Source organism: Schistocerca cancellata, chromosome 8 (genome assembly GCF_023864275.1).
Source record: "Schistocerca cancellata isolate TAMUIC-IGC-003103 chromosome 8, iqSchCanc2.1, whole genome shotgun sequence".
In the NCBI taxonomy this organism is placed as follows: Eukaryota; Metazoa; Arthropoda; class Insecta; order Orthoptera; family Acrididae; genus Schistocerca; species Schistocerca cancellata.
The window spans coordinates 419,054,611-419,079,232 of record NC_064633.1 but is presented as its reverse complement, the minus strand read 5'-3'; the positions used below and the strand labels follow the sequence as shown (position 1 = coordinate 419,079,232).

At 35.9% G+C, this 24,622-nt stretch overlaps 1 protein-coding gene across 1 annotated transcript in view; it reads right to left on the bottom strand.

Annotated features, from left to right (window-relative positions):
- LOC126094447 (putative helicase MOV-10) overlaps positions 1–24,622 on the bottom strand; it is a 354,346-nt gene that overhangs the window by 260,995 nt on the left and 68,729 nt on the right. The window contains exon 3 of the mRNA XM_049908819.1: positions 14,688–14,904. Within this exon, the coding sequence (XP_049764776.1) occupies positions 14,688–14,904 (217 nt within the window). The remainder of the gene's footprint in view (positions 1–14,687; positions 14,905–24,622) is intronic.

Below are 24,622 nucleotides of genomic sequence, written 5' to 3'. Positions count from 1 at the left end.
GGAAACATACTTTTTCCCTGTTAACTGACAGTATATTTTCTCATGGAACTGTATAACTTATCAGCCCTCTGAATGATTATGGTTATATACACGAGCGTAGAATTTCCCGGCACTTGAGAAAACTAAACACAGGGAAAAAAACATGTTTTGGAAAGATCTCTGATGTGCAGCAACATGTACGTTGCATATTTTCGCATCACGAAAGTATAAATTCGAATTCCACCAAACACCGTATGTGACTTTCTGAAGTGTTGAAATCAAGATTGCGATGCGCTTTTGTAAGTCAGTCATAGCTCATGTCATGTGATCTCGCCAGCTGATGACAGCGGGTAATCAGAGCTTAGGACACATGATGTCGTCAGTCAATAGCAACATCACTGTTAAGTAGTGCGAACACACAAACAGAAAAAGTTAATCGTTTCAATTAATATACATAGTGTTGCTACACGAAATGCAAAGCTTTTCACATGTAATATTGGTCTATAAGATTAATATGCTGCAAGAGAAGCTAAGTTTTCACGTATAATGTTTGTCTTTTATGCACATATTACAATTTAAGATATATCCCACAAATGTGACAGTAAAATTATTAATAACTACATGAAATTCTGGGCTCAAAATTCATTTAAATGGCTCATCATCAAAGAGTTGATTTTTAAATGAGAGTTAAACGCTCTGTGATTTATGAAATTCATCGTACATTCTTGCACATAGTTCAACTTGTGTAAAAGAAAATTTGCTTTGATGGTAATGCTTTTCAAACCACCATTCAGAATATTTTCCTGGGACCTGTTAGAAATAGGTTCGTTTCTGTAATTGCCAGAGAGCGCCAGGTGACAGGTGTCACCGCACTTGCGCAGCTACAATGTCGTAGGGAGCCCGTGTGTTCATACGTGTAAAACATTAAAAGATCTTACATTACATCATAAAAGAAGACATCAGAGGATACTCCAAGAGAATTGGAATTTCGTGACCCATACTAAAATGTCCACATTTAAAGTGCACATTCATATGTCCAGGTTCCCAGTGAAGTAGGCCACGACCTGATATAATGCTTTTCAATGTGGTTTTCGGGATGTAAAGTTTCTTGGAGTACCAGTACTGTGTTATCTCATGTTTGGTTCTTTATTATGGCATAATGCCATACATGCTAGAAGTTGAAAATATGCACTTGAAATGCAGGGAACAGTGTGTGGAATTAAATACTTTGTTTCAAATATATTGTCTGCCTCAGCGAAAAAGATTAAAAAAAGAAAATTTCTTTAGCAAAACGACAAAAATAACTTCATTGTTCTGCAAGTCAATTAATGCCTAACTGTCAGAAAGGTGGAAGTAACAAAAAATCATTTTAAGCCTTCCATAATTATGTAAAAGTATTTTAATTCACTTGATCATTCCCGGCCACAGAAATATGTTTTGTTTTCATTTGACGTAAGAGCAGTAAACTAAGAGGAAACAGCAAAATCACTAAATGTAAACACGGGTCACGTGAAGACTACCCACTATAACTCGGACTGCTCTGCCCATCAGCCCCCGATCTACGATATTTCCGAACCGGGGCAGTACCCCACCACTCCCTAGAGCGTTTGAGAAAGGACGTCAAAAATTTTAAAAAATCGAGTTTTCAAAAATATGTTCATTTTTGTAGCACACATCTTTCTGAAGAGTCTGATGCATAGAACATATGTGTTCGAGGAAATGTAAGACACGTTATTTGGGCGTAAGTGTGCCAAAGTGCAGTACCACACCTCTTCACACAGCATTATCCTATCACACGTCACTGTATTTCGCTCTGTGGAACTGAAAAGTGTATGTTTTGTAATGGATGCCATCCAACCACATTCAGGACAGTGGAAATTAAAATGTCCAGTGGTGCCTTTCCTGTTTACAGTTGGCCGAACTCTTCAAAAAATTTGCACTCTTTACTGTGTATCAGCTAACAACTTGCTGCTTTGTGTGACATAAAATTAAATATAAGATCCATAAACCCAATAAAGACATGAGACAAGCAAGACAGTACACATTTCTTCAATCTTTAGCTCCAAGAATTTTTTCTCTCTAATCTTGCTAGAATATATTACCTCATCAAAGTACGTCAAACGTTTTGCTACATGAAGAAACGAAATGTCGTTTTCTAATACTGAAAAAGCTGTTAATACAAATAGGATCCAAGACTGGTGTGGTTTCCCAATCTGATTACATCTGTTTTGTCACTGTCTGCTAGATAAAACAAAATAGGCCTTTCTACTACTGCAACAATTGCAACACACACCAAATAAACGAGACTGTTCTGGCACAAATGGTCTTATTTGTAATGACAGAATATAATTCACAAAGTACCAATATCAAATGCCTATAAGGCCTACTACAAGCAAAAAGCTTTACGTTAGGAAATAGTTTCATACTTCATTCACATGCTCCATTTTCTCAAGCACGAGATCGAATAGTAGTAGCACGAAATTTTTATACAAACTTGGAATCGTCATATTGTTCCATAATTTGTTTGATTCCCCATTTCTGCTCCTTCCTCGTTCTCACAAACAGTCTTGTTATCACTAATTCTGTAACTATTCCAGCCAATGTCAGAAGCTTATTCGGAGGTTAACTTCACTAACTCTGCCAGAATCGCCGGTTTAGTAATCCCACGATTATTCTCCAGTTAGGCTTTGTTACGTGTTCGTACAACGCATTTTCCATGCTTCTTCCAGAATAGAACTTAAAGCAGCTGCTAACTGGGGACTGTACACCTGGCCCTTACTAGTATAGCGATCTGGCCAAAAATCTTATGTCAAAATTTAATTTTCTTGGATACACCGAGATGGTATTACGTAATCTTTCTTACCTGTTATTTGTTTATTTCCACTCCTGTAGTATGAATCTATGGATGTCACTAGTAATTATAATAACGCTCATCGTTCGCAAACCCAATCAACCACACAATCAGACAGTGGTTGGCAATCATCCGTTCGGCCTTACTCCGCTCAGCTCGTATAGCCCCTTTTGTCTGTATGAAAGTTTGTTTCACTAACGCTTCATTCAGAAATAAACTTAGAATGTGTTCAAAAACCAACAGGGATGCGTTTCAGTCATAAGAATAATTGATAGACTAACGTGCGCTGGATGCTAGTCACTTTGTGAAACAAGGTTTTTCCCTCAAGAATATGAATTTGTCCCCCCCCCTCCCCCTCCTAGATTTGAGTTTGCTGCGCATGCATGAATCTGGCAGCTTGGGCGCTCCATTAAAATTTTTACCAGTAGCGTCTAGCTGCTTGCTGCGACTGCTTACACAGCAAACAGCCACATTTCTGTAGCCACAAGCGGTAGAAGGTACTACTCAACTGCACATGCGCATGATCCTGCTTGTTACTGCTAAAACAAATCTAATGCAAACAGTTGTGATGTCAAGCCTATCGGAGGCAATTTGTTACGTCACGCTTATTGGAGGCAATTGGTTGTTATGAAGCATTGTATAGTCTTCCTAAAGCCTTTGACACAATATGCTGCTGGCAGACGCTAGTATGAGCACTGTGTTTTGTTGCTGTATAGGATGCATTTCCTTTGCAATTTAAGTTTTATTAATGTTTCTCTTGTTCATGTTTTACTGCTGCAGTATTATTCTGCAGTAGCGGAATACAGTAATATCCTTTGTTAGAGTATTGGTTCTTACCAGTCAAAATTACAAAAATTTAACTGAAAACAATAACAATGAAAAATTCCCGGAATTCTAAAAAATTCCCGGGTTTCTCCTGATTTTTTCCCGGATGAAAAAATTCCCGGGATTTTCCCGGATCTCCTGGTTGCCCCGGGTCGTATACACCCTGTATTTACTTATAAAAGAAGGTTAAACTATCATAAATTAAAGCAAAACCTAGCACACATAAACTGGAATCAGGTAGGCCTATATAAAACGGAAGATATTAATGAAAAGTGGGGCAAATTTTATACAACATTAACCCATTGTCTCAATGAAGCATGTCCAGTGGTCAAAAATCTAAGGAGAACTGACAGTTCTGAGGATCTTAAACTTCCCCGCAATGTTATAAAATTAAAGGAAGATATGAAGTATTTATACATTCTTTTCAGACACACCAAACTCCAGTACTTCTAACCCAAATACCAAGCCTGTACACGAACCTACACAAAAGCACTTAACACATTAAAAGCACAGACATATGCAGAACAGATGAGGCAATCCAGCTATATTAGCAAAGCAGCAAGAAGTACAGTACACAAGGAAAGCAGGGGAACTGACAATACAGTGACAGGGCTCAGATTGGGACCCCTACTTTTCCTCCTGTACATTAATGCCTTGAGCCTGAATGTCAATGCACACAAAACAATAATATTTGCGGATGACATAACTGTACTCCTCAAAGGGGAGAATACAGAGGCTGTGCAAAAAGCTGTGAACTTGGCCACTGAACAACTCAGCAACTGGGCTAAAATCAACAGATTAACTATCAACACTAAAAAAAACAGCTTCCATGAACTTACACACAACACAAAATGCAAATTCCTCTCAGCCATTTGTCACTGTAAATAACCAGCCAATAGCTACCAACACTGTTTTCAAATTCCTGCGTCTGTGGGTTCAAGATAACCTGAAACGTAATACACATACAGGAAAGGTAAATGCCAGAATTAGTACTGGCAGTTATGCATTGAGTGTACTGAAATCATGTGCTAGCCTGAAAACATTAACCAACGCGTACTATGCTTAAATACAAGCCCACCTAAAATATGGTGTGATATTCTGGGGAAATTCTCCAACTGCTCTGAGCACATTCAGAATCCACAAGAGAGCAATGAGGATTATTACTGGGAGCAAACCCTGAGACTCCTGCAAACCCATCTTCAGAAAGTTGGAAATCCTTACACTGCCTTGCCTATACATTCTCGAGACTCTAAAATTTTTCAGAAACCACATAGTACCAACTGACACCATAGTCGTAAAAAATAATGAAATACATGAACACAACACCAGGAAAAATGTAAATCTGCATGTTTTACATACAAACACTCAGCTGTGTAAAAAGGTAGCTTTCCACATGGGCCTCCAACTGTTCAACAATCTTCCCACTAGTCCATCGAAGACAACATAAAATTTAGCAAAGCCGTGAAGTCATATTTCTTCTGTCACTGTTTTTACTCTGTAAGTGAATACTTAGAACAGTAATCTTGCTATTTGTGTTAAATTGAAAACACTGAGCAATATAATACATTAGGATACCATAGGCCTATGTTAATATATGTTAACAATGTTAACTGATATTTTCCGACATCTGCAACACACTGTGTACCATCAGATCACATGGAATAAATAAAATAAAATAATAATAAGAGGCAATGAAAAATTGTTGAGTGACCTAAAAGAAGTGTGTGAGAAATTCATAGACCAATTTAGTAAGATGAGTAGGAAGGATGTGATTGACCCACCACAGATGCTAAATCTCAGTAATGCCAGTAATTCATTCTTCTTGAGGTGTGTTACTGAATTGTAAATCCTGAAAACCATTTCCAACTTAAAAGCAAATGTGTCTAGTGGTTGGGATGACATCTCAGAAAATTTCTGAGAGAATGTAATAATGAATTAATACAGCCACTACAAGATTCAATAAACAGCTCTTTCAGTCAGGGGTCACTTCCTGGCTTGTTAAAAGTCACTGAAAAAAGACTGGCACACAAAAAGGGAATAACTACCGATGTGCAAAATTATAGGCCTATTTCATTGACATTAGTACTCAGTAAGTTGTTGGAATGGCTACTTCTTGATCATAATTCCACAAAATTCAAACCAAGTAAATTCATAAGTGGGGGCTTTACAAAACAATTAAAAAGTGCAAAATAATACAGAGAACATTAGCCTCATCAAAGAATATCACACCAAAAACAAGTTGGCACTAAATAAGGACAAGACAATTCTGATGGAGTTTCTGCTCAATTACAGATCAAGACAAGTGGATACTGAGCCAGAGTATTCAGTTGAAACAATTGATAAACATAAATTCCTGGGCTGATGAACATCTTACATGGAAGGAGCATATGTGTAAAAAAATCTCCTGCTTAAACACCTTTGTAGCATAATAGTGCTACCTATCTTACAAATCTATTTTGGAATCATACACTCCCATCTATAATACGGTATTGAGATTCGGGGTGGGGCGCCAATGGTATACATGGATGGAGCTTTCAGAGCGCAGAAAAGAGCAATTAGGATAATAGCTATTATTAGTAAATGTCAGTCCTGTAGAGAATAATTAATTATGTATACCATAATAACAGCATATTTATTGTATGTTCTCAGGACTATACTGTTAGTAAAAGAAAATATGCAACACAGTATAATCAGTAGATAAATCCATAATCGTAACACAAGAAAAAGAGAGGATTACCACATAAAATTTAGTAATAAAAGAGCAACAGATGATGGTCCATTTTCTGCTGGGAGACATTTTTTATAACAGACTGTCAATTAATATACGACTGTTAAATGGAAACACATTTAAGACAAAATTAAAGCAACTGTTAACTGCTAAATGTTTGTTCTCTATCAAGGATTTTAGTGATGTTATGTATATTTTATCTTTATTTCTAATCTCTTATTAATGTTCATACTTTATAAACAGACTATGTCCATGACTGTATCATTTAAGTGGATGAATTTGTCCACAGTACATCTTTGATAGTGCATCTACATCAACTGTGTGTGACATTTTCAGCAAATTTGTCAATTTTTTAGCAGATCTTTTCTGTATCATTTTCTCAGGTCACAAATCTGTTTGTTGGCAATCCCAGAAACTTGCTACTGACAACTTTTATTATCAAAGTGTCACTAAGTCACGTATTTAGTTCACCTTAATTTGTTGTTCTCATTGCAAATATATCTCTGCAGGTTTGTTTTCTTTAACTTATAAATAGATTGTTTTCATTTAAGAATTCATTTATCCTTTGTATGTCCATGGTAGGTGTTGTTTCTAAATCATTTATTGAGCTACTACTTATAATGATGAATGTATCATCTGCATATAAGATTAAATTTTCTTTTACTGATGCTGCCATATCATTCACATACAATATAAACATTAGTGTACCACATACTGGGACGTGTGCTAGCCCGTGCTTTACCACTTAAAAACCAAAGTAAATAGAATCCCCCACTTTGTTTACCTTGTATCTTAATTCTACACTTTGTTCTTTATTATCTAAAGATGATTTTGTTAGACGGGCTGCAGTCCCGCTGAATACCATATTGACACAGCTCATCTAACCAAATAGTATGACATGTACAGTCAAAAGCTTTTATGCTACAAACATTCTTTTGTTCTGTTAATGCTCTGATTATGAGTTTCATGAAGATTGTTTTTGCTGTTTTTGTAGACTTTCCTTTCCTAAATCTGTGCTGTACTACATCCAGGACATTTTGTTTTTCTATTAATTTCATAACAGATGGGTGGAGCCTCATCCAACGTATGCCCATTGATCTCTGCTTCTGGTATCTGCAAGTCACTTTCATTGCAAAATTTTTTTCAGGCGACTGTCAACAGCAACAATATACTCGGAGAAATGCATGGTAACACACTTGCTGTCTTACAATATATTTATTTATTCACTACTGGTTTCAATTGTGGACCATCTTCGCAGTGGAAAAATATATACTGTGACAACTTCACGTGTCATACATGCTATTTAACCAGAAAAGTATACACCACTGTTGACCCGAAAATGTTAAAATTATACTTAATGCCATAATACTGGCTTAAACAAGCAGAAAACATTGAAAACAGGAAAACATGTAGCCTGTTGTGCCTGAGCTATGACAATGTGGTCTTACTGCAGCTGCATGTTTTCCTGTTTTCAATGTTTTCTGTTTGCTTAAGCCACTATTACAAGGTTAAGTATTATTTTAACATTTCCAGGTCATCAATGGTATAGATTTTTCTGGTTAAATAGCATGGATGACATGTGAAGTTGTCGCAATAGATATTTTTCCACTATGAAGATAGTCCATGATCAAAACCGGTAGTGAATAAATATAGTGTAAGACAGCACAGTGTGTTATCATGCATTCCTCCAAGTCATTTTTATTTGTTTGGAACTGGGTATTATGAGTTTCTGTAAGCTTAAAGGTTATGTTGTTCATTGTGTATCAGTTGCTACCCTGTACCACTACTGTCCTGCCTTTGTCTGATGTAAATGGTTTTGGGCCCTTGATCTATATACTTGTGTCATCAGCAAACAGTTTTTGAAAAGTCCTCCAATGTCCTAGATAAGTCATTTATATAGATCAAGATCACAAATGGGTCAAAGCTCCAAACCTTCTCCACACTATATTTAATGATTCCCTACTCTGAATTTAATCTTATTCTTGTCATCATTTGTCAATGTGATCCTCTGTTTACTCTTGTTAAGATGTGCCTCCATCAGTACAAGGCGAAGGCCTTAAATGCTACAGTGTTTTAATTTATCAATCAGAATTTTATGATCTGCACAACCAAAGGTATGGCAAGATCACAGAAAAATGCTAACAGTGTAAGTTTTATTGTTTAGTATTATCTGACTTGGGTTTGTGAGGCCACATATTGTCTTCTCAGTAGAGAAATGTTTATCAAAGCCAAAGTGTGCAACTGTTGAGAGGTCAAAAATTTTTTAGAACATGGGAAGGGGGAAAATAAGCCTATAATTACTGGTCAGTGGCTTATCTCCTCTTTTGCATACTGAATTCAGTACTGCATACTTCAGTCTTTCAGAAAATACAGAAAGGTAACTCAAGGGTGGCACTATGGAAGTCAGACAAGATTTTAAGAACTTTAGCTGAAACACAAGCCAACAGCCATTCCTGTCAGATCACTGAAGTTAAGCACTGTTGGACTTGGCTAGCACTTGGATGGGTCACCATCCGGGTCTGCCGAGTGCTGTTGGCAAGTGGGGAGCACTCAACCCTTGTGAGGCCAATTGAGGAGCTATTTGACTGAAAAGTAGCAGCATCAGTAACAAACACTGACAATGCCTGGGAAAGCGGTGTGCTGACCACAGCCGGCTACACCCAAGGACTGAGTATGACATAGTGGCCGGTTGCTACCGTAGAGCCTTCAAGTCCTGTTCAGATGGTGTTTGTTTGTTTACTTGTTTTAGCTGAAACACTATCATAGTCAGAGGAGTTACTACTTTTTAATGGCCTAATGATTTTTGTGATCTCTCTAAAAAATGAGTTGATAAAATTGATGTCTGGTGGTAGGGTATGCATTACCTGTCTAAGAGCCAATTGTATAAACATTGCTGACAGGAAACCAAATTTGACATTATATCAGAAATTGAACTTTGTTCAGGAATCAGCTCTATTGCATAATGCTGAACTTGGATCCACCAAAGCAGGTTCAGATTTGATCTTAGGTAGTATGAACATGCTTGGCAACACAGCTGAAATCAGCTACCAACATGATTATTGCACTTTGACTGCAGATATTTATCATAGATCATAGATATGCAGTATTTATTACTGAAGGTGTTGTGTCTAGAACCATGGGAGCAAGTAAACAGAAAAAGAAGCAATCGTCAAACTTCTCTCAATACAGGAAAGATTTGCTGCTGAAAATTGTACGGGGCCAGCCTCAAGATATAATTGAGAGAGGGGGGAAAAAGATAAGGTCACGGGCCAAGGTAAAGGTGTGGAGAGATGTTGCTGTTGACTTTAATTCTCTCCTAAGTCCGATACCTTATGGGCAGCTCTGCAAGCTGTTGCTGTGTCTGCTTTAGATTACCAACCACTACTTGAAAGGTTCCTGTGGCGGTTCCTGTGGCATAAAACCTTATGGTTAACAACAACATGCACATTGCAGCCAGTGGCTGGTTTCTTTTGGTTGGTTTCCTAAGATAGGCTCTGAGCCCACTTTTCTCCAAATGAAACCTCTGCTTAGATGGCGCATAACTCCAAGAGTGTATTCACCCTTTCACGGCACGTGCAGCGAGCTCACTGGGTTTTGTCGTCGTCGTCCTCAGTGGACCCATCTGAATGCCCAGATATTTGTAAAGCAAATGAAAAGAAACTACATAATTCACATCACCTAGCATTGCTGCACACAGAATTTTGCCCCCAACAGTAGTCCAGAATGCTTGGAAAATTGAGAGTATAGTATGGTTTCAAAGGTACGGAATGGCATGGTAGTGCTGTTATAATTATCTTTATTACCAATAAAGTACAGAAAGTAGTAGCAAATGGAAAAAAATTCAAGAATTAACATGGGTTCAAATGTGATCTTCTGCACTAAAGTCCACAATGCAATGTCTGAGCAACTGAAATAAACGAAACAGGGTTATGTGGTTAGTTTATTTCAAGACACTTGCACATGTGCTATTCACCAATGCATGTGGAATTGTCACACCAGTTTAAGGATGTGTTTGGTAATTAAAAATTTAATACAAATTGCATAGTTACTGCTACTTGAGCAGGAAGAGAACATATATAAGTCATGTTGAATCGTTATTGGCTACTGTCAAAATTCCCAAACTCAACTAGTCATTGCAATTATTTCGAATTTTCCTTTCTTACTCTGCTGCTAAGTGTCTAGAAAATGAATGCCATTTAACTAATCACATAAATTACACGTCATCTCCCAAGATCTATTATGACACTGAGCATTAAGTATACATGGTAGCCAGTAATTTCCTTTAACCTAATCTTCCAGGTAAAAAAAGGTATTTTGAGCACCAGTGGTATAGGAACAGTGTAGTCACATATTTACTTCCCTTTTTTTGTACTGATAACAACTTTTTTATTGTTTAAATTGGTATCTGCTAAAAACAAAAGTGATGAATCGTAGTTCCACTACACATTAAGCTGACGATCAGAGCTGCTAATTTTCACCAGCCAAATGTGATCTGACTTCACGGCGATATATGATATAGAATTAATGTTTATACAACAAAGATTGCCAGCTTAAGCTTGATCTGAGATCATTTTCTGTCTCAATATAAGGTTAAATGCTTTATACAATCAGCCCTAAGTAAGTTTAGTGGATCTGCTTGGGAGGGTTACTGTTAGTAAGTCTTCATTGAATTTAGTAGCTAATGACTTGAATTTCATAATATCTGTCTCACTGCTGTTGTCATCTGGAAGTTCAACATCATTTGCTTTGCCTTGCTCTTGGAATTTTGAACGTCTTATGCACAGAGGATGTTTTTGACTTTGTGGTAACACGCTGAAAAATAATGCAATACTGCTTGCAATGCATTTTGAAGGCTTGGTTACAGCTAGTTCTCTGCATTAAACAACGTTCTCTCTTTGTAATACACAATATTTTGATCCCAGATGTTTGGTTGTCTTTTTTTTCAGCTTCCACTGTGAACTTCATTGACCATTTATAAAGGAATCCTGAATCCATTATGTTTAACGAATATTTTAAGGAAACAATGAAATTTCTTATCTACTTTGAGTTCTTGGTAAACTTCTTTCCATTTTTCATTTTGTACATTCTCTCTAAATAATGAAACTGAGAACGTTTTTTCAACTCAGTGAAATTTTATTTTTCCTTATTATTTAACCCTTTCACTGCTGTGTTGATGCACACTGCCTGCATACGATTAGTCAGGAAGGAACTGATTCACTTGTTGGACAGACCTCGAATACCATATCTTTCTAGCTTTGATAGCAGAATTTTATGGTGCACCATGTCAAAAGGTCCATCAGGTTTAGGATGGAATTGATGCACTCATAGACAGCAGTTGTCGTTGACCTCTTATTTCTGAATATTGAACTAAAAACTGTATCCATCACTTATCTGACTATAAACAAATTAAATGTGGTGTACCCCAAGGATCAGTATTGGGACCCCTTCTGTTTCTTCTGTACATAAATGATCTAAGCTTAAATGTTGATGCACACAAAACAATCATATTTGCAGATTACACCAAGATTCTACTAAAAGGAGACAACGATGAACAGTTACAGCAGACAGTAAACACGGTCACAAAACAACTTAGCAGCTGGGCACAGAGTAATCAGCTTGTAATAAACAGTAAGAAAACCATTGCTCTAAAATTCCACAATGTTCCTAATAAGGACACGTTTATCCCATCAGTCTCTATCAATGATGAACCTGTTGGTAACAATACTGAAACCAAATTCTTAGGACTTTGGCTGCAGAGTAACATCAGATGGAATAAGCATATTGAATATCTCAATGCAGAACTGAGCAAAACATGTTACCTTCTTTGTTCATTAAAATCATGCTGTAGTGAGAAAACAGTATTGAATGCATATCATGCATACTTTCATTCTCATCTTAGATATGGGGTCACCTTCTGGGGAAACTCTAAAACAGCTAATAGCATTTTTAAACTACAAAAAAGGGCCATTAGAATCTTGTTTGGGTGCAAGCCTAGAGACTCTTGTAAACCCCTGTTTAAGAAATCTGGTATTCCTCCATTACCATGTTTATACCTTATGGAAACCCCTTTGTTCTTTAAATTAAATGTAATAGGCAAGGACCGGAGACCGCAAAAAAAAAAAAAAAAAAAAAAAAAAAAAAAAAAAAAAAAAAAAAAAAACCTGTGATATACATGAGCACTTTACCAGAATAAAGTCATATTTACAACATCACTGCTTTTATTCCATTGAAGAATATTTAAATTTATGAAATGTGTTATATAAATACCTACGTGTAAAGTGTATTATTGTAACCTTAAATATGTATGCCTTGAAATGACTTTCAGCCTGTTTATTTATAACTTGACTTGTCCAATGTCTTATGCATAAGCTGCTATGTAGACAACAGGACCAATAAAAAATACAATACAATACAATAAAAGCATCCATTGGATATAAAAATCAATAACTGAAGATATCATTCTGCTCTCACTTTTAAAGAAAACTTCAATACCTTGTCTACATTCACACATTGCAATGAGCTAAACTCAACCACACATAATGTGTTTTTACATCTGCAAACTCTTTAAAATAGGGTGCAAAGCTTTACTTAATTTGATGCAGCACAGTAACTATGATGAATAATGAAAAGAAATTCAGGTATTTATCAAGCGAAGATATCAGACCATAACACACGCAAAAATCAAATTTTTTTTTAGTGAATAGTTTTCTTACAATCAGATGATAAGCATTTCATAGTATCTGGGATGCTACTGTTCAGCACAGGTATCAGCATTTGGTGAGCAGTACAGCCACAACAAAGCAGTGCTTAGCACAGAATGCAGAAAGCATGTCTAGCTGTGAAAGGGTTAAACCTGATTGATAAGGGTTTCTTACTGCTGCCATTTGACTTTCAGTGTCAGCTAAACCAATTCTTATGGGACTAACATCTATTTCATTAAAGACAATTGGATTCTGATATATACTGGTGACTGTTGCACTTTGTCCTTCTGCTCCTGTCAGGAATGTTACTTTTGGGGTCAGATCAAAACTGGACATCAATAACTCTAAATGCCTTCAATCAGAAAAATCTGAGATGAAATATATATACTGAAATCTCCTAATACATACAGTTCCCAGTTACTTCTGCCACATGTTATTAGCATTTCCTCTAACTAATTACTGTTGTTCAAAACATTTTGTTGGGGAATAAAATTTATTGTTATAACTGTACTTGTAGTTATTTGCAACTACGTATCTTGGAAACTTTTAATGGAGAAACAAGAAATAACAGCTTGGACAGCTAATAATCACAATATGTTTCAACTTTTCCATCAATATATGTCACTTGTTAAATAAGAAAACTGAGCTGCTATCAATAAATGACACTGAAAGTTCTAATCTACAGATATCCTATGCATAACAGAATGTCATCTGCAAACCACAGAAACTGAACAGATACACCTAGATGGATACAGCTTGGTATATTTTACTGTAAGTGTAATTTGGGAGAAGTGGTAGTCATTATATACAAAAAATGATGAATATAGTGCAAGGCCATAGATCTAAGACAATAATACATTAAACAGCGATTTGAGTGCAGTACTTCAGTAACAGAAAAGCTCACTTACAAGACAGTAAATGCAAAGTATTTCTGTTCCAGTACCCTTGATCTGAATCTGAATGATTAGGCCACTGTATTTCTGACACCCTATATCATATCTTCCAAAGTAGAGATTGAGTAATCACCTCATCATTCACTTCTAATCAGTTAGGGGTACCATATAAATTTAAATAAAATTGGCTGGATACAGATTTACAATCTGCTCCTTCCAAATGCCAGTCCAACTTGCTTGATTTGGAGCAGACAAAACCTCTCCTCCCAAACCATTGCCTGTGTATGTTACCTTTTTCTCTAAATTTTTCTTCATTCTGACAACTAAAGAATTTCAGTTTTGAAGTCTTTATTTGAAACTATGTTTTCCATAATTATGTACTTGGAACCACTGCTATAAATTTTACTGTTCCCCAAAGGTACTACAGGTATTCCTCCTAAACTTTAAATACTCTTTGCAGCCTTCTGTTGCTTTAATTTTAACTATACATACATATATCTGCTGGGGAAAAGAAGTGTTGCATGACAAAGAGACAGATGCAACCGTAGCAGTTGCAAGAAGCCTTAGAGATAAAGCTTAAGCAAAGACAATAAACATAAAAACCACTTTCTATAACAAGTGCATGAAATGTATGATAGATTTCACTTTGTACTTTGTACAACATTCACAGTACATCTGGCAAAAAATAAATAAAAAGTGTCCAACCTTACCTGTTGCTGCGATATATTTTTCGCAGCTTATGATCTAGCTTTTGTTCATGTTCTTTCAGTTCCGACTCAGAAGAGAACTGTACTTTGCATAAGAAGCAATCTAGTTCTTTGATATCAGGTGCAATTTCTATCTTGGCCTTGAAAGCAAACTGTTGCTGCACAAGTTTCTGAAGTTTTGGCTTTGCCAAATTGGCATCAGGATGCTTCTGCAGCACTTCTAAGTAAACAGAAACAAAAGAAAACTGATACAGTTACTTCTGACAATGTACCAATCATAAAACACAAATCACTACGATCACTTTATTTATTAAGTATTTCTTTCTTTTATTTTGTCAAGAGCTGCATGGATTATAATATTTGCATCAATACTACAATACTTCACCATCTTTTATGATGGCATAGGGACAGAAACAATGCAATATTTCAAAGATTTGTTCTATACCCACAATAAGTCATAATTAAATAAGCAAAGACATGAAATATTATTCTCTGTAGCAAGCAAGACTGCCCTCCAATCCTTGAACAATTCATTAAATTCGAACTGCAGAGAATATTAACCTGCATCCTACATAATCTGTAATACTTTAAATTCTAGCAATGCATGCATAACAAGTTGGTGTATTTTGTACATCATGTCATGATGTACTAAAAGATATGAAATGAAAATCCTATCGTGTGAGTGTGGTGCAAGAGTTAAAATTTGAGAATAAAAAAAAAAAAAAAAAAAAAAAAAAAAAAAAAAAAAAAAAACAAAAACAACAACAACTGCTAATGGTTACTTGGACTCCTTGCTTTACTTCATGTCAGATGCGGCCTGGTTTCTCCTTTGTCAAGTTACGTAAACTCACAGAATTGCAGATACCAGTCACAGGACAACCCACATTTTCTGCATGAAGAACCTCTCCACTCAAAGAAGATAAGTGTTTGGTGTGTGTTGTCTGGCATCCGCATTATTGGCCTCATATTTTTCAATTACACCTTAAACAGTGCCTGATTTCTACAGATCTTTGACTCTTTCTATGCACAATTAACAGATGCAGAGAAGCTGTATGTAGTATGTCAACAAGATGGAGCAACCGCTCACACATCCAACCAAAGTATGGCCCACATCACCATGTTGCCAGAAGACAGATTTCTCAGTAGATGCCTCTGGCCCCCAAGGGCCCGGGCTACACATTATGTGATTTTTATTTATGGTGTGCACTAAAAAGCAAAGTGTATGCTGACAATCCTCAAAAAATAAATGATCTTAAACAGAATATTACTAGAGAAACTGATAACATCATGCCTGCAGAATTACAGTGTGTTGCTGGTAACATCAATACATGAAGTCAGTGATGCCTGTATGACCATGGTCACAACTTCCAGCATATCTTATAAGAAGCTAACTGCATGTTTTTTAATGTTATTAGTATCCGTTCTTTTTTTAGTTAGTTCGTTGTTACTTGAATCTCTGGTCTGGCATACTGGTTTTATGTGGGACACCATGTATTTTACACTAATGCATGTCACTATTTTTCTAATGTACAAAATTAATGTCACAGAACCGATCAATTTAACTCCTTTGACAATTATTTTTGATCTAAGAGAGTCTTTGGATGTAAGTTGAATCCATGTGGGACAGTCTGTCTTTTGTCTCTGTGTCTCTGTATGCACTAAATCTTGATTTTGGTGCCTGTTGGTAAATTTTGTCTCTGTTTTCTAAAACGATGTTGTGCATTAAAGATATGAATCTGATATGAAGAACTACGTGATGAGAAGTTTAAAAAGTATTGTGTTTGTATTCAAGAAAAACACCAAATAAATCAGCAATAGTGAAAGAAAATTACTGTTTCAATCATATGAAAGATCTGATAACAGAATTTTTAGCCCCTAGGCACTGAAGCCATCAAACAGCAGATAAATGCAGATCAAAGTTTTATATAAACTAGGATTTCACTGAACTATTTTTATCTAGCAAAAATATGATGATGTGATAAAATGCAAGATGGATATTTATATCATTACAGTCAGAGAACCATTGTGGAAGGTCGACTCTTAAACCAAAATATACAGCCCGAATCTGATACCCCATTCTGAGATAAAACCAAATGCACAATTTAAAGAAGTCATGTATGGCAAGATCACAAATTTCACAACAGACAACTGTTTGACTGTCATGGATGGGGCAAATAATACACTGGAACAATAAAATATATCAAATTAATAACTGTTTTGTTAATGCAATGCTGAAACAAAACCTTGTCAGAATTCTAAATTCAAACATGTTCTTCAGACTTAGTGATTAGACAAAACACAGTTTGCACATGGTAACTAAGTGAAGAGAAATGGTGTAAACATTTACAGTGCAAAATGAAGTCAAACTACTTTCAGTTACCTGACACTGCAACAGTCAAAGAAGAACTAAAAGTTCAACAGCCATGTGAAATAAATGAAATGAAATCTGCATATCCAAAATCCAAACAAGATTATGAAGACAAAACTAACATTAGAATTAACAACTGAAAAAGTAATGAAAACAGCCCCAACATCAGCATTAACTACTAGAGAAGTGATGAAAACAGCCTCACCATCAGCAGCAGCTAGGGGAGAAAGACACAGGGGAACTCCCAAACAAAATGTGTGTGTGTGTGTGTGTGTGTGTGTGTGTGTGTGTGTGTGCGCGTGCTTTTTTTGTGGAAAAGCACCAAAACCACAAACCCAAGGAAGGAGAACCACAATCCTGCAGTTTTTCACTCCCAGAAAAGAACAAAGTGGCACCAACATCTGCACGTAAGAATCTCCCCTTGCCTGGCAACTCAGTGGAATATTGTTGACAACCTGCATGGAGTATGAAGAGTTAAGCTCCAGAAGAAGGAGAGAGCCAACTCAGCACCACACACAACCAGGTCTCCGCACAAAGGAGCAGCAAAAGCAAGTAAGCCCCAAATTTCAGAATTGAGTGCTGATCTTGCAGTGTTTCACCAGAATGTGCAGTCACTAATGGATAAAACTGATGAATTCCAAATACTGCAGGGAAATGAACTTAAAGATATTTCAATCCTGTGTTTAACATAACACTGGCTGCAGAAAGACACACTGAAAATGCTATATCTTCCAGACTTCATACTAGGCAAACACTTCTGAAGGAAAACAAAAAGATATGGTGGCAGCTGTATCTACATTAAAAATGATATTACATTTGTGCCCATTCAGTTCCCAGATGTTCCCAGAGAAAAAGATCTGCAAATATTAGATCTTGAACTATTAAATGAAAATATAGACATAATTTGAATATACAGAAACCCTGATAAGTGACATGAACACTTTACTACAAAATGTAGACTATCTGCTTTTTAAGTTATCAAAACAGAACAGATGTCTGATTACTTGTGGTGACTTTATTATTGATTTTTGTGGGGCATCTAAACAAGAAACTGACATACTCAACCTCCTCTTGACATTTAATCCTAAACCTACAACAGAAACAGCAACATGTGCAACAAAGACTTCAACCACAACAATGGACCAAATATTTCATAGTGTACCTATAAAATATAACACACCAAGTTTCACCACAAGTTTTGGAGATCACATTGCAGAATTATTAGTAAAAATATTATGTTGGTGCATAAGTTCACAGTGTTTTTCTATAAGTTTAAAAAACACAGCAGATACACAAAACAAAGACTTTTAGTCATCAATAATATATTATACTTCACTATTTACAACAGTCTGCCAATACAGGGGTAACTTTTTGATTCTGTGAGTGTAGAAATCACTTGTTTTTGAGGCAAAGAACTTGTCAAGCCACGTTCGGAGTGCATTTTCATCTGGAAAAGAAGTTTCTTTAAGGTTGTTTGATAGAGGACAGACACAGGTGAAAATCTGAGGGAATAAGATCAGGTGAATAAGGTGGGTGTGGAATGACTTCCCAACTGAACAACCCTGTTTTTTGCAGTCTAGCAGAATGTGGGCAGATATTATTGTGGAGTAGCATCACTACACATAGTCTCCCTGGTCATTGTTCTTGGATTGCATCTGCAAGACATCACGGTTGTTAACAATAAATATCAGCAATGATGGTTACAACTAAGGGAAGGAATTCGCAGTACACCACACTGTTGCTGTCTCACCAGATGCATAACCCTATCTCTTGTGGATGTGTGCAGATCTTTGTACGGGAAGTTACTGCCTTTTTGGCCTCAACCATTCCTTTCTTTTCCTTATGTTAGCATAAAGCTGCATTCATTATCTCCAAATCATAAAAAATAAATAAACCCACAGCAACCAGAATACCAACATGCAAAACAAAAACACTATGACGTAATGCACAAATCTAATTCATCACCATCTACTTTCTGACAAATCATTAGTAACTACAGCTAGGAACTTCAGTGTACAAATCATAAAAAAACTTATTCACTACTTAACTAAAGGACCAAGGGAGGTAGTATACAGCTGTAGCAGCAATAAAAAAAATTGAAATATTCTTAAGCATCTTCCACTATTATTCTGGGCTGTGCCTTCCACTCAGGTAAAGGAAAATCATGAAAAATAATACAAGAAGTAGTTGGATCACTCCACACATACAAGTTCCACTGAAGGAAAAAAAAGATTTTTATACGTCATAGATGAGCAAACCGAAACACCTTCAGAATTTGATGCTTATGTTAAAAGATAAAAAAGATCTAAAATAAATTTATCAGAAGGTTGAAAAAACTAACAAATGACAGCAACATGGGAAAAGCTACAAATGAAATGAAAGCAATGTGGCCCATTGTCAGTAGAGAAATTGGCAAAACATAGGAAAAGATTGTAACATCAATCTGCTTGAAAATGGAGACAAAATTACTGGCCCAAGCAGAGTAGCTTACGTGTTTAATGTATATTTCACAGAAACAACAAATAATCTGATACAAAAATAGCAAACAACAACTTATGGAAACAGAGATGAGGTAAAAATGTATTTATATGAGAAACAATCTTTTTGTTTCCAACAGATGAAAAGGAAATACCTAATAATATAAAGGAATTAAAATCAGAATTTTCTTCAGGCACTAATGGTGTTCCTCATCACATATTATAAACATGTGCAGCAGTATTGACTAATACCTTAACTCATCTTTGCAACACTTCATTGTGAAGTGTTTATTGTTTTTTTACCCTTTTTGCAGAAAAATTGAAAATGATGAAGGCAAGGCCTCTGTTCAAGAAGGGAGACCAGACAGATGAAAAGAACTACAGACCAATATTTCTGCTTCCAGAATGAGATTTTCACTCTGCAGCGGAGAGTGCGCTGATATGAAACTTCCTGGCAGATTAAAACTGTGTGCCTGACCGAGACTCGAACTCGGGACCTTTGCCTTTCGTGGGCAAGCGCTCTACCATCTGAGCTACCAAAGCACGACTCACGCCCGGTACTCAGAGCTTCACTTCTGCCAGTATCCTGTCTCCTACCTTCCAAACTTTGGAAGGTAGGAGACAGGATACTGGCAGAAGTGAAGCTGTGAATAGCGGGCGTGAGTCGTGCTTCGGTAGCTCAGATGGTAGAGCGCTTGCACGCGAAAAGGCAAAGGTCCCGAGTTCGAGTCTCGGTCGGGCACACAGTTTTAATCTGCCAGGAAGTTTCAATATTTCTGCTGTCTGGTTTTTCTAAAATACTGGAAGAAGTATTTTACAGATTCATTCACAGACAAAATTAATTTTTGATCATGTACCCAACATGGATTCAGAAAACACAACTCGACAGAACCGGCAATTCATAATTTTGTTAATGAAATCCTGACTGCAATAGTCTACAAGAAATGTGTATCAGCAATATTACTGAATTTCGCAAAAGCTTTTTATGTGATAGATTACAACTTCATGCTTCAAAAATTGGAATTGTAGGAATTAGGGCGTTGGCACGTGAATCAGTGGCATTACACCTGAAAAGTGGGGAGCAACAGAATCAGAATTTCATTGTCTCATAAATACATGTTAAATCATAGATTCAGTGTACAGGAGGCTCATCAAGCTAATAACTATAATAGATTTGCATGGGAAACAACACTTACTAGAAGTATAAAATATATGAACATACTCAATATTAATTTTTACCCTGCTCAAATGGTCAGACCATTATTAAAAAATTCATCGATAGTGTAATAGCATTTTTGTACCAGAATGCTACATAATTTTCTTTATACTAAAACAGTTGCAATCTTTTAAAAAATTGTCTTTTTTAAACTTATTATATGTTTTCATCCCCATACACTGTGGGGCCTGCATGAAAAGATTGAGCCTATCTGTAGGAAGCATGAAACTTTCTTTGTTTCTAGTTTCATATCTGTGCTGAAAGTTATTTGGAGCAAACTACTCTGGATTATTATTTGTCAAAAGAATTATTTTGTAAAAATACAGAGAGGGAACACTAAGTATTTTTAGGTTTCTTAACAGTGGCTGACGAGATTCTCTTGGTTTTGCACTACCCATGTTCCTTATAATTTTTTTAAGTCAATATTCTTGACCAACTGCTAGCATTTCCCCAAAACACAATGCTGCATCTCACTATTGCCTCAAAGTAGCTATGGTACACTTACTTCTTTGTGTCTACGGCAGTGACAACATTGGCTAAGATTGACATGGCAAATGCTAGCATGTTCAGTTTATTTTTTAAATAGTCTACATGTGAGGACCATGACAGATTTCTGTCCAACTGTATTACTAAGAATTTAAAATATTCTGCTTTGTTTGGTTCCAGACTTCCATGCATAATCTGAATATCATTTATGTTAATCTGTTTTGTCTTAAACTGCATAAGCTGTATTGTATTTAGTTTTAGGCCATTTATATTGAACCACATATCTTCATTTTCTTCGCACCTACATTTTCTAGAGTTTTTATGACATTTTCAAGAATTTCTTCTGCATTTTTATTTTCTATCAGTACTGATGTGTCATCAGCGAATAAAACTGAATATATCGATGAGTACATCATTTATGTAAAAAAAGTTTTCGGCCTAAAATTGTAGCACTCCCTGTGAGATAGTTCTTCATTTCAAGGAATATTTTCCTTTGTCTGATGTTATGATTATCCTTGGATGTCTCTTTGTCAAAATATGACTTACGTCACTGTAAGACACAGCCCATAATTCCGTATTTTTGCATTTTATATAATAATAGTGAGTGGTTCAGACAGTCAAATGCTTTGGATAAGTCACAGAATATTCCTGCAGCTTTTTGTGATTTATGTATGATGGAACTCACTTTATTTACAAATTCATTAATTGCATAAATTGTACTTTTGTCTTTTTTTAAGCCTAATTGATTTTTTAAAATTACATTAAATTTATGACAGAAATTTTGAATTTGGATTGAAACTATCATTTCAAATATTTTAGAAAACAGAGGAAGAAGGGAAATGGGATGGTAATTTCCCATATATTTTTAGAGCCTTTTACAAATAATGGTTTCACTTCCACATATTTTAGAAAGTCTGGAAAGTGATTGAATAATGGTTTCAGACAGTGGGTGTGCTATTATATTTGAAGCTGCTTTGATGACTTTCACATGTATTTCATCCCATCCCACAAAATTTTTATTTTTATGTTTAATATAGTTTTTCTACATCTTTTACTGTTACTATGTCATATTTAATTAGACTCTCATTCTTCCTCTGACTTGACCCAAACAAATGTTCAGTATCTTGATAGGAGTCTAAATCTACATCAACATCAGATTTTGCTACCATTATAAAGTATTTATTAAAAGTTTCTGGTATCTGAGCATGATTTACAATTATTTTGTTTTGCAATTTTATTTTAGAAATTTCCTTGCTGGTAGAACTGATTCAAATTCAGATTTGGCAACTGTCCATATTGGCTTGGATTTCTTTCTGTGCTCTTTGATAAATTTAGTATTTGCCATTTCCTTTGCTGCTTTTACAACTTCCTTCAATTTTCTATATTTATTAAAGTAATTCAACAAGCAAAGCAGAGTGATATGAGATGCCTAGGTCTAAAGAGAATATGGCAGTGTCATTAAATATATAATTTGTTAAAACATTGTCTATACATGTTGCAGTTCACTCATTTACTTTGGTGAACTCAGTGACATTTAGTCAAAAGCCATATTCTTGAATTAAGTCAATAAACTTAGTAGACAAGTTTGTTTCACTTGCCGTATCATTGTAAGACCTGTAAGAATCACTTTTTTTTTTTTCATCTTTCCTTTGGTGAGTTTAAAACTGTGATTGAATCTTTTGTGAGCCAATGTTCGTTTAGGAAAATGACTTTGATATTTCTTTCTTCCGAATAAGAACAATTCGTTCCTCATCAAATTTCGTGGCTTTATCCTGTGCAAACATTGCACTGAGGCTATTTATGTTCCAGTGCATTAAGAATGAAGACTTACACTTACTTAAAGTTTTAAACATATCTTTCCTTAAACATCGTTCTTTTACTTTTACTGTGTTTTTCTGTTTTTCACCCCCCATCACTGGCTGTTAGTTTCCCTTGGCTTCATATAATTTTATGCAAGTCAATAAACATTTTGCTGAAAGTTACAGAACATAACCTATTTAGATGCAACCCATCCTGTGCAATACAATTCTCACTGATAAACTTGTCTGAGTCTACAAATATTGCTCCTAGTCCATTACAATGATCACAGATGTTGCAGTTTATTTTGTCTAGGTACCTGTCACTCACTGATCTTCTGTGTAGTATGCCACTTGTTATGATACTTGAACATGGATAAATGCTTTTTGCTGATTGAATCACATTCTGTGTTTTGTTAATGAGGTCCTCTATGCTGCAACTTCGATTTGAATTGGAACCAATGTGTACAAACACACCTTTATAGTTTTCACTGTTGATTACATTTTTTGAGTTTTGCTTTGCCTGCAGAATATTCTTGAAGTGTTTATTTAACTGATGCAATCTCATTCCTGGGCACACACTGACTTCACAGTTTGGAATCACAATGTTTTTGAGCACTGAATAAGCGATTATTAGGAAGTCGTTTTCCACCCTCAATTTTTCTCCTTTTTGATGCCTGTCTTTCTTCTCGTGTTGTACAATTTCCATATTCGAAACATGCTGATAGTAGAAATCATGCATCAAGGAGAAAACATTATGTACACCTACTAATCTAAAAGAAAATGAATTATGTACGGTGTGCCCCAAGGTTCTATTATGACCCCAGTGTTTTTCTTGATATTTATCAATGGCATGTATTCATCCAGCAACTCCAAAAAATATATAAAATTTGTGACTGACATAATGTATTGGTAAAAGGCAAAACTGCTGCTTAACTATGATATGAAATACAAAATTCCATTTACACACTGCAGAATGGTTCACCAGTAACAATCTTGTTGTTAATACAGAGAAAAGTGTTGCAATGCTATTTCATACCACACAAAACAAACATCCATTAATCCCCACTATAAATGTATTTAATAAACCATTACAAATTTTAAGCTCACACAAAGGTAAACACGATATGCTATGGCATAAAAATACTAGGTTTACAACAAAAGAAGCAATAAAAAAATGTGTATTATGCTCAAGCAGTATCACTGCTGTGATGTGGGATAATATTTTTGGGACAGCTTGCCAATAAGTAAAAGCTGTCCTAGTTCCATTGTGGCCAATGCAACAGTGCCACTCGCATCTTCCTGCAGTGCCACAACAGGTGCCTGTCAGATGTTTCCATAAACTACCTCACCTATGGAAGGAGAATCCCAAAATTTGGTTTGCCTTGGTCAATAACCTGTTCAACATTCACGGATTCATATGCCTGGTTAGCCAATTGCATTACAAACCAGACCTCATCAGTGACCTCCTGCTGGATCCACCATCTCAACATAAATATACTACAGCTTGGTCACACAATACTGAATGGCTGTTGTGCCCTCCTGTCAAAGCAATTCATTACATCATTTATGCCATACAGCTGCAGGATCAGACT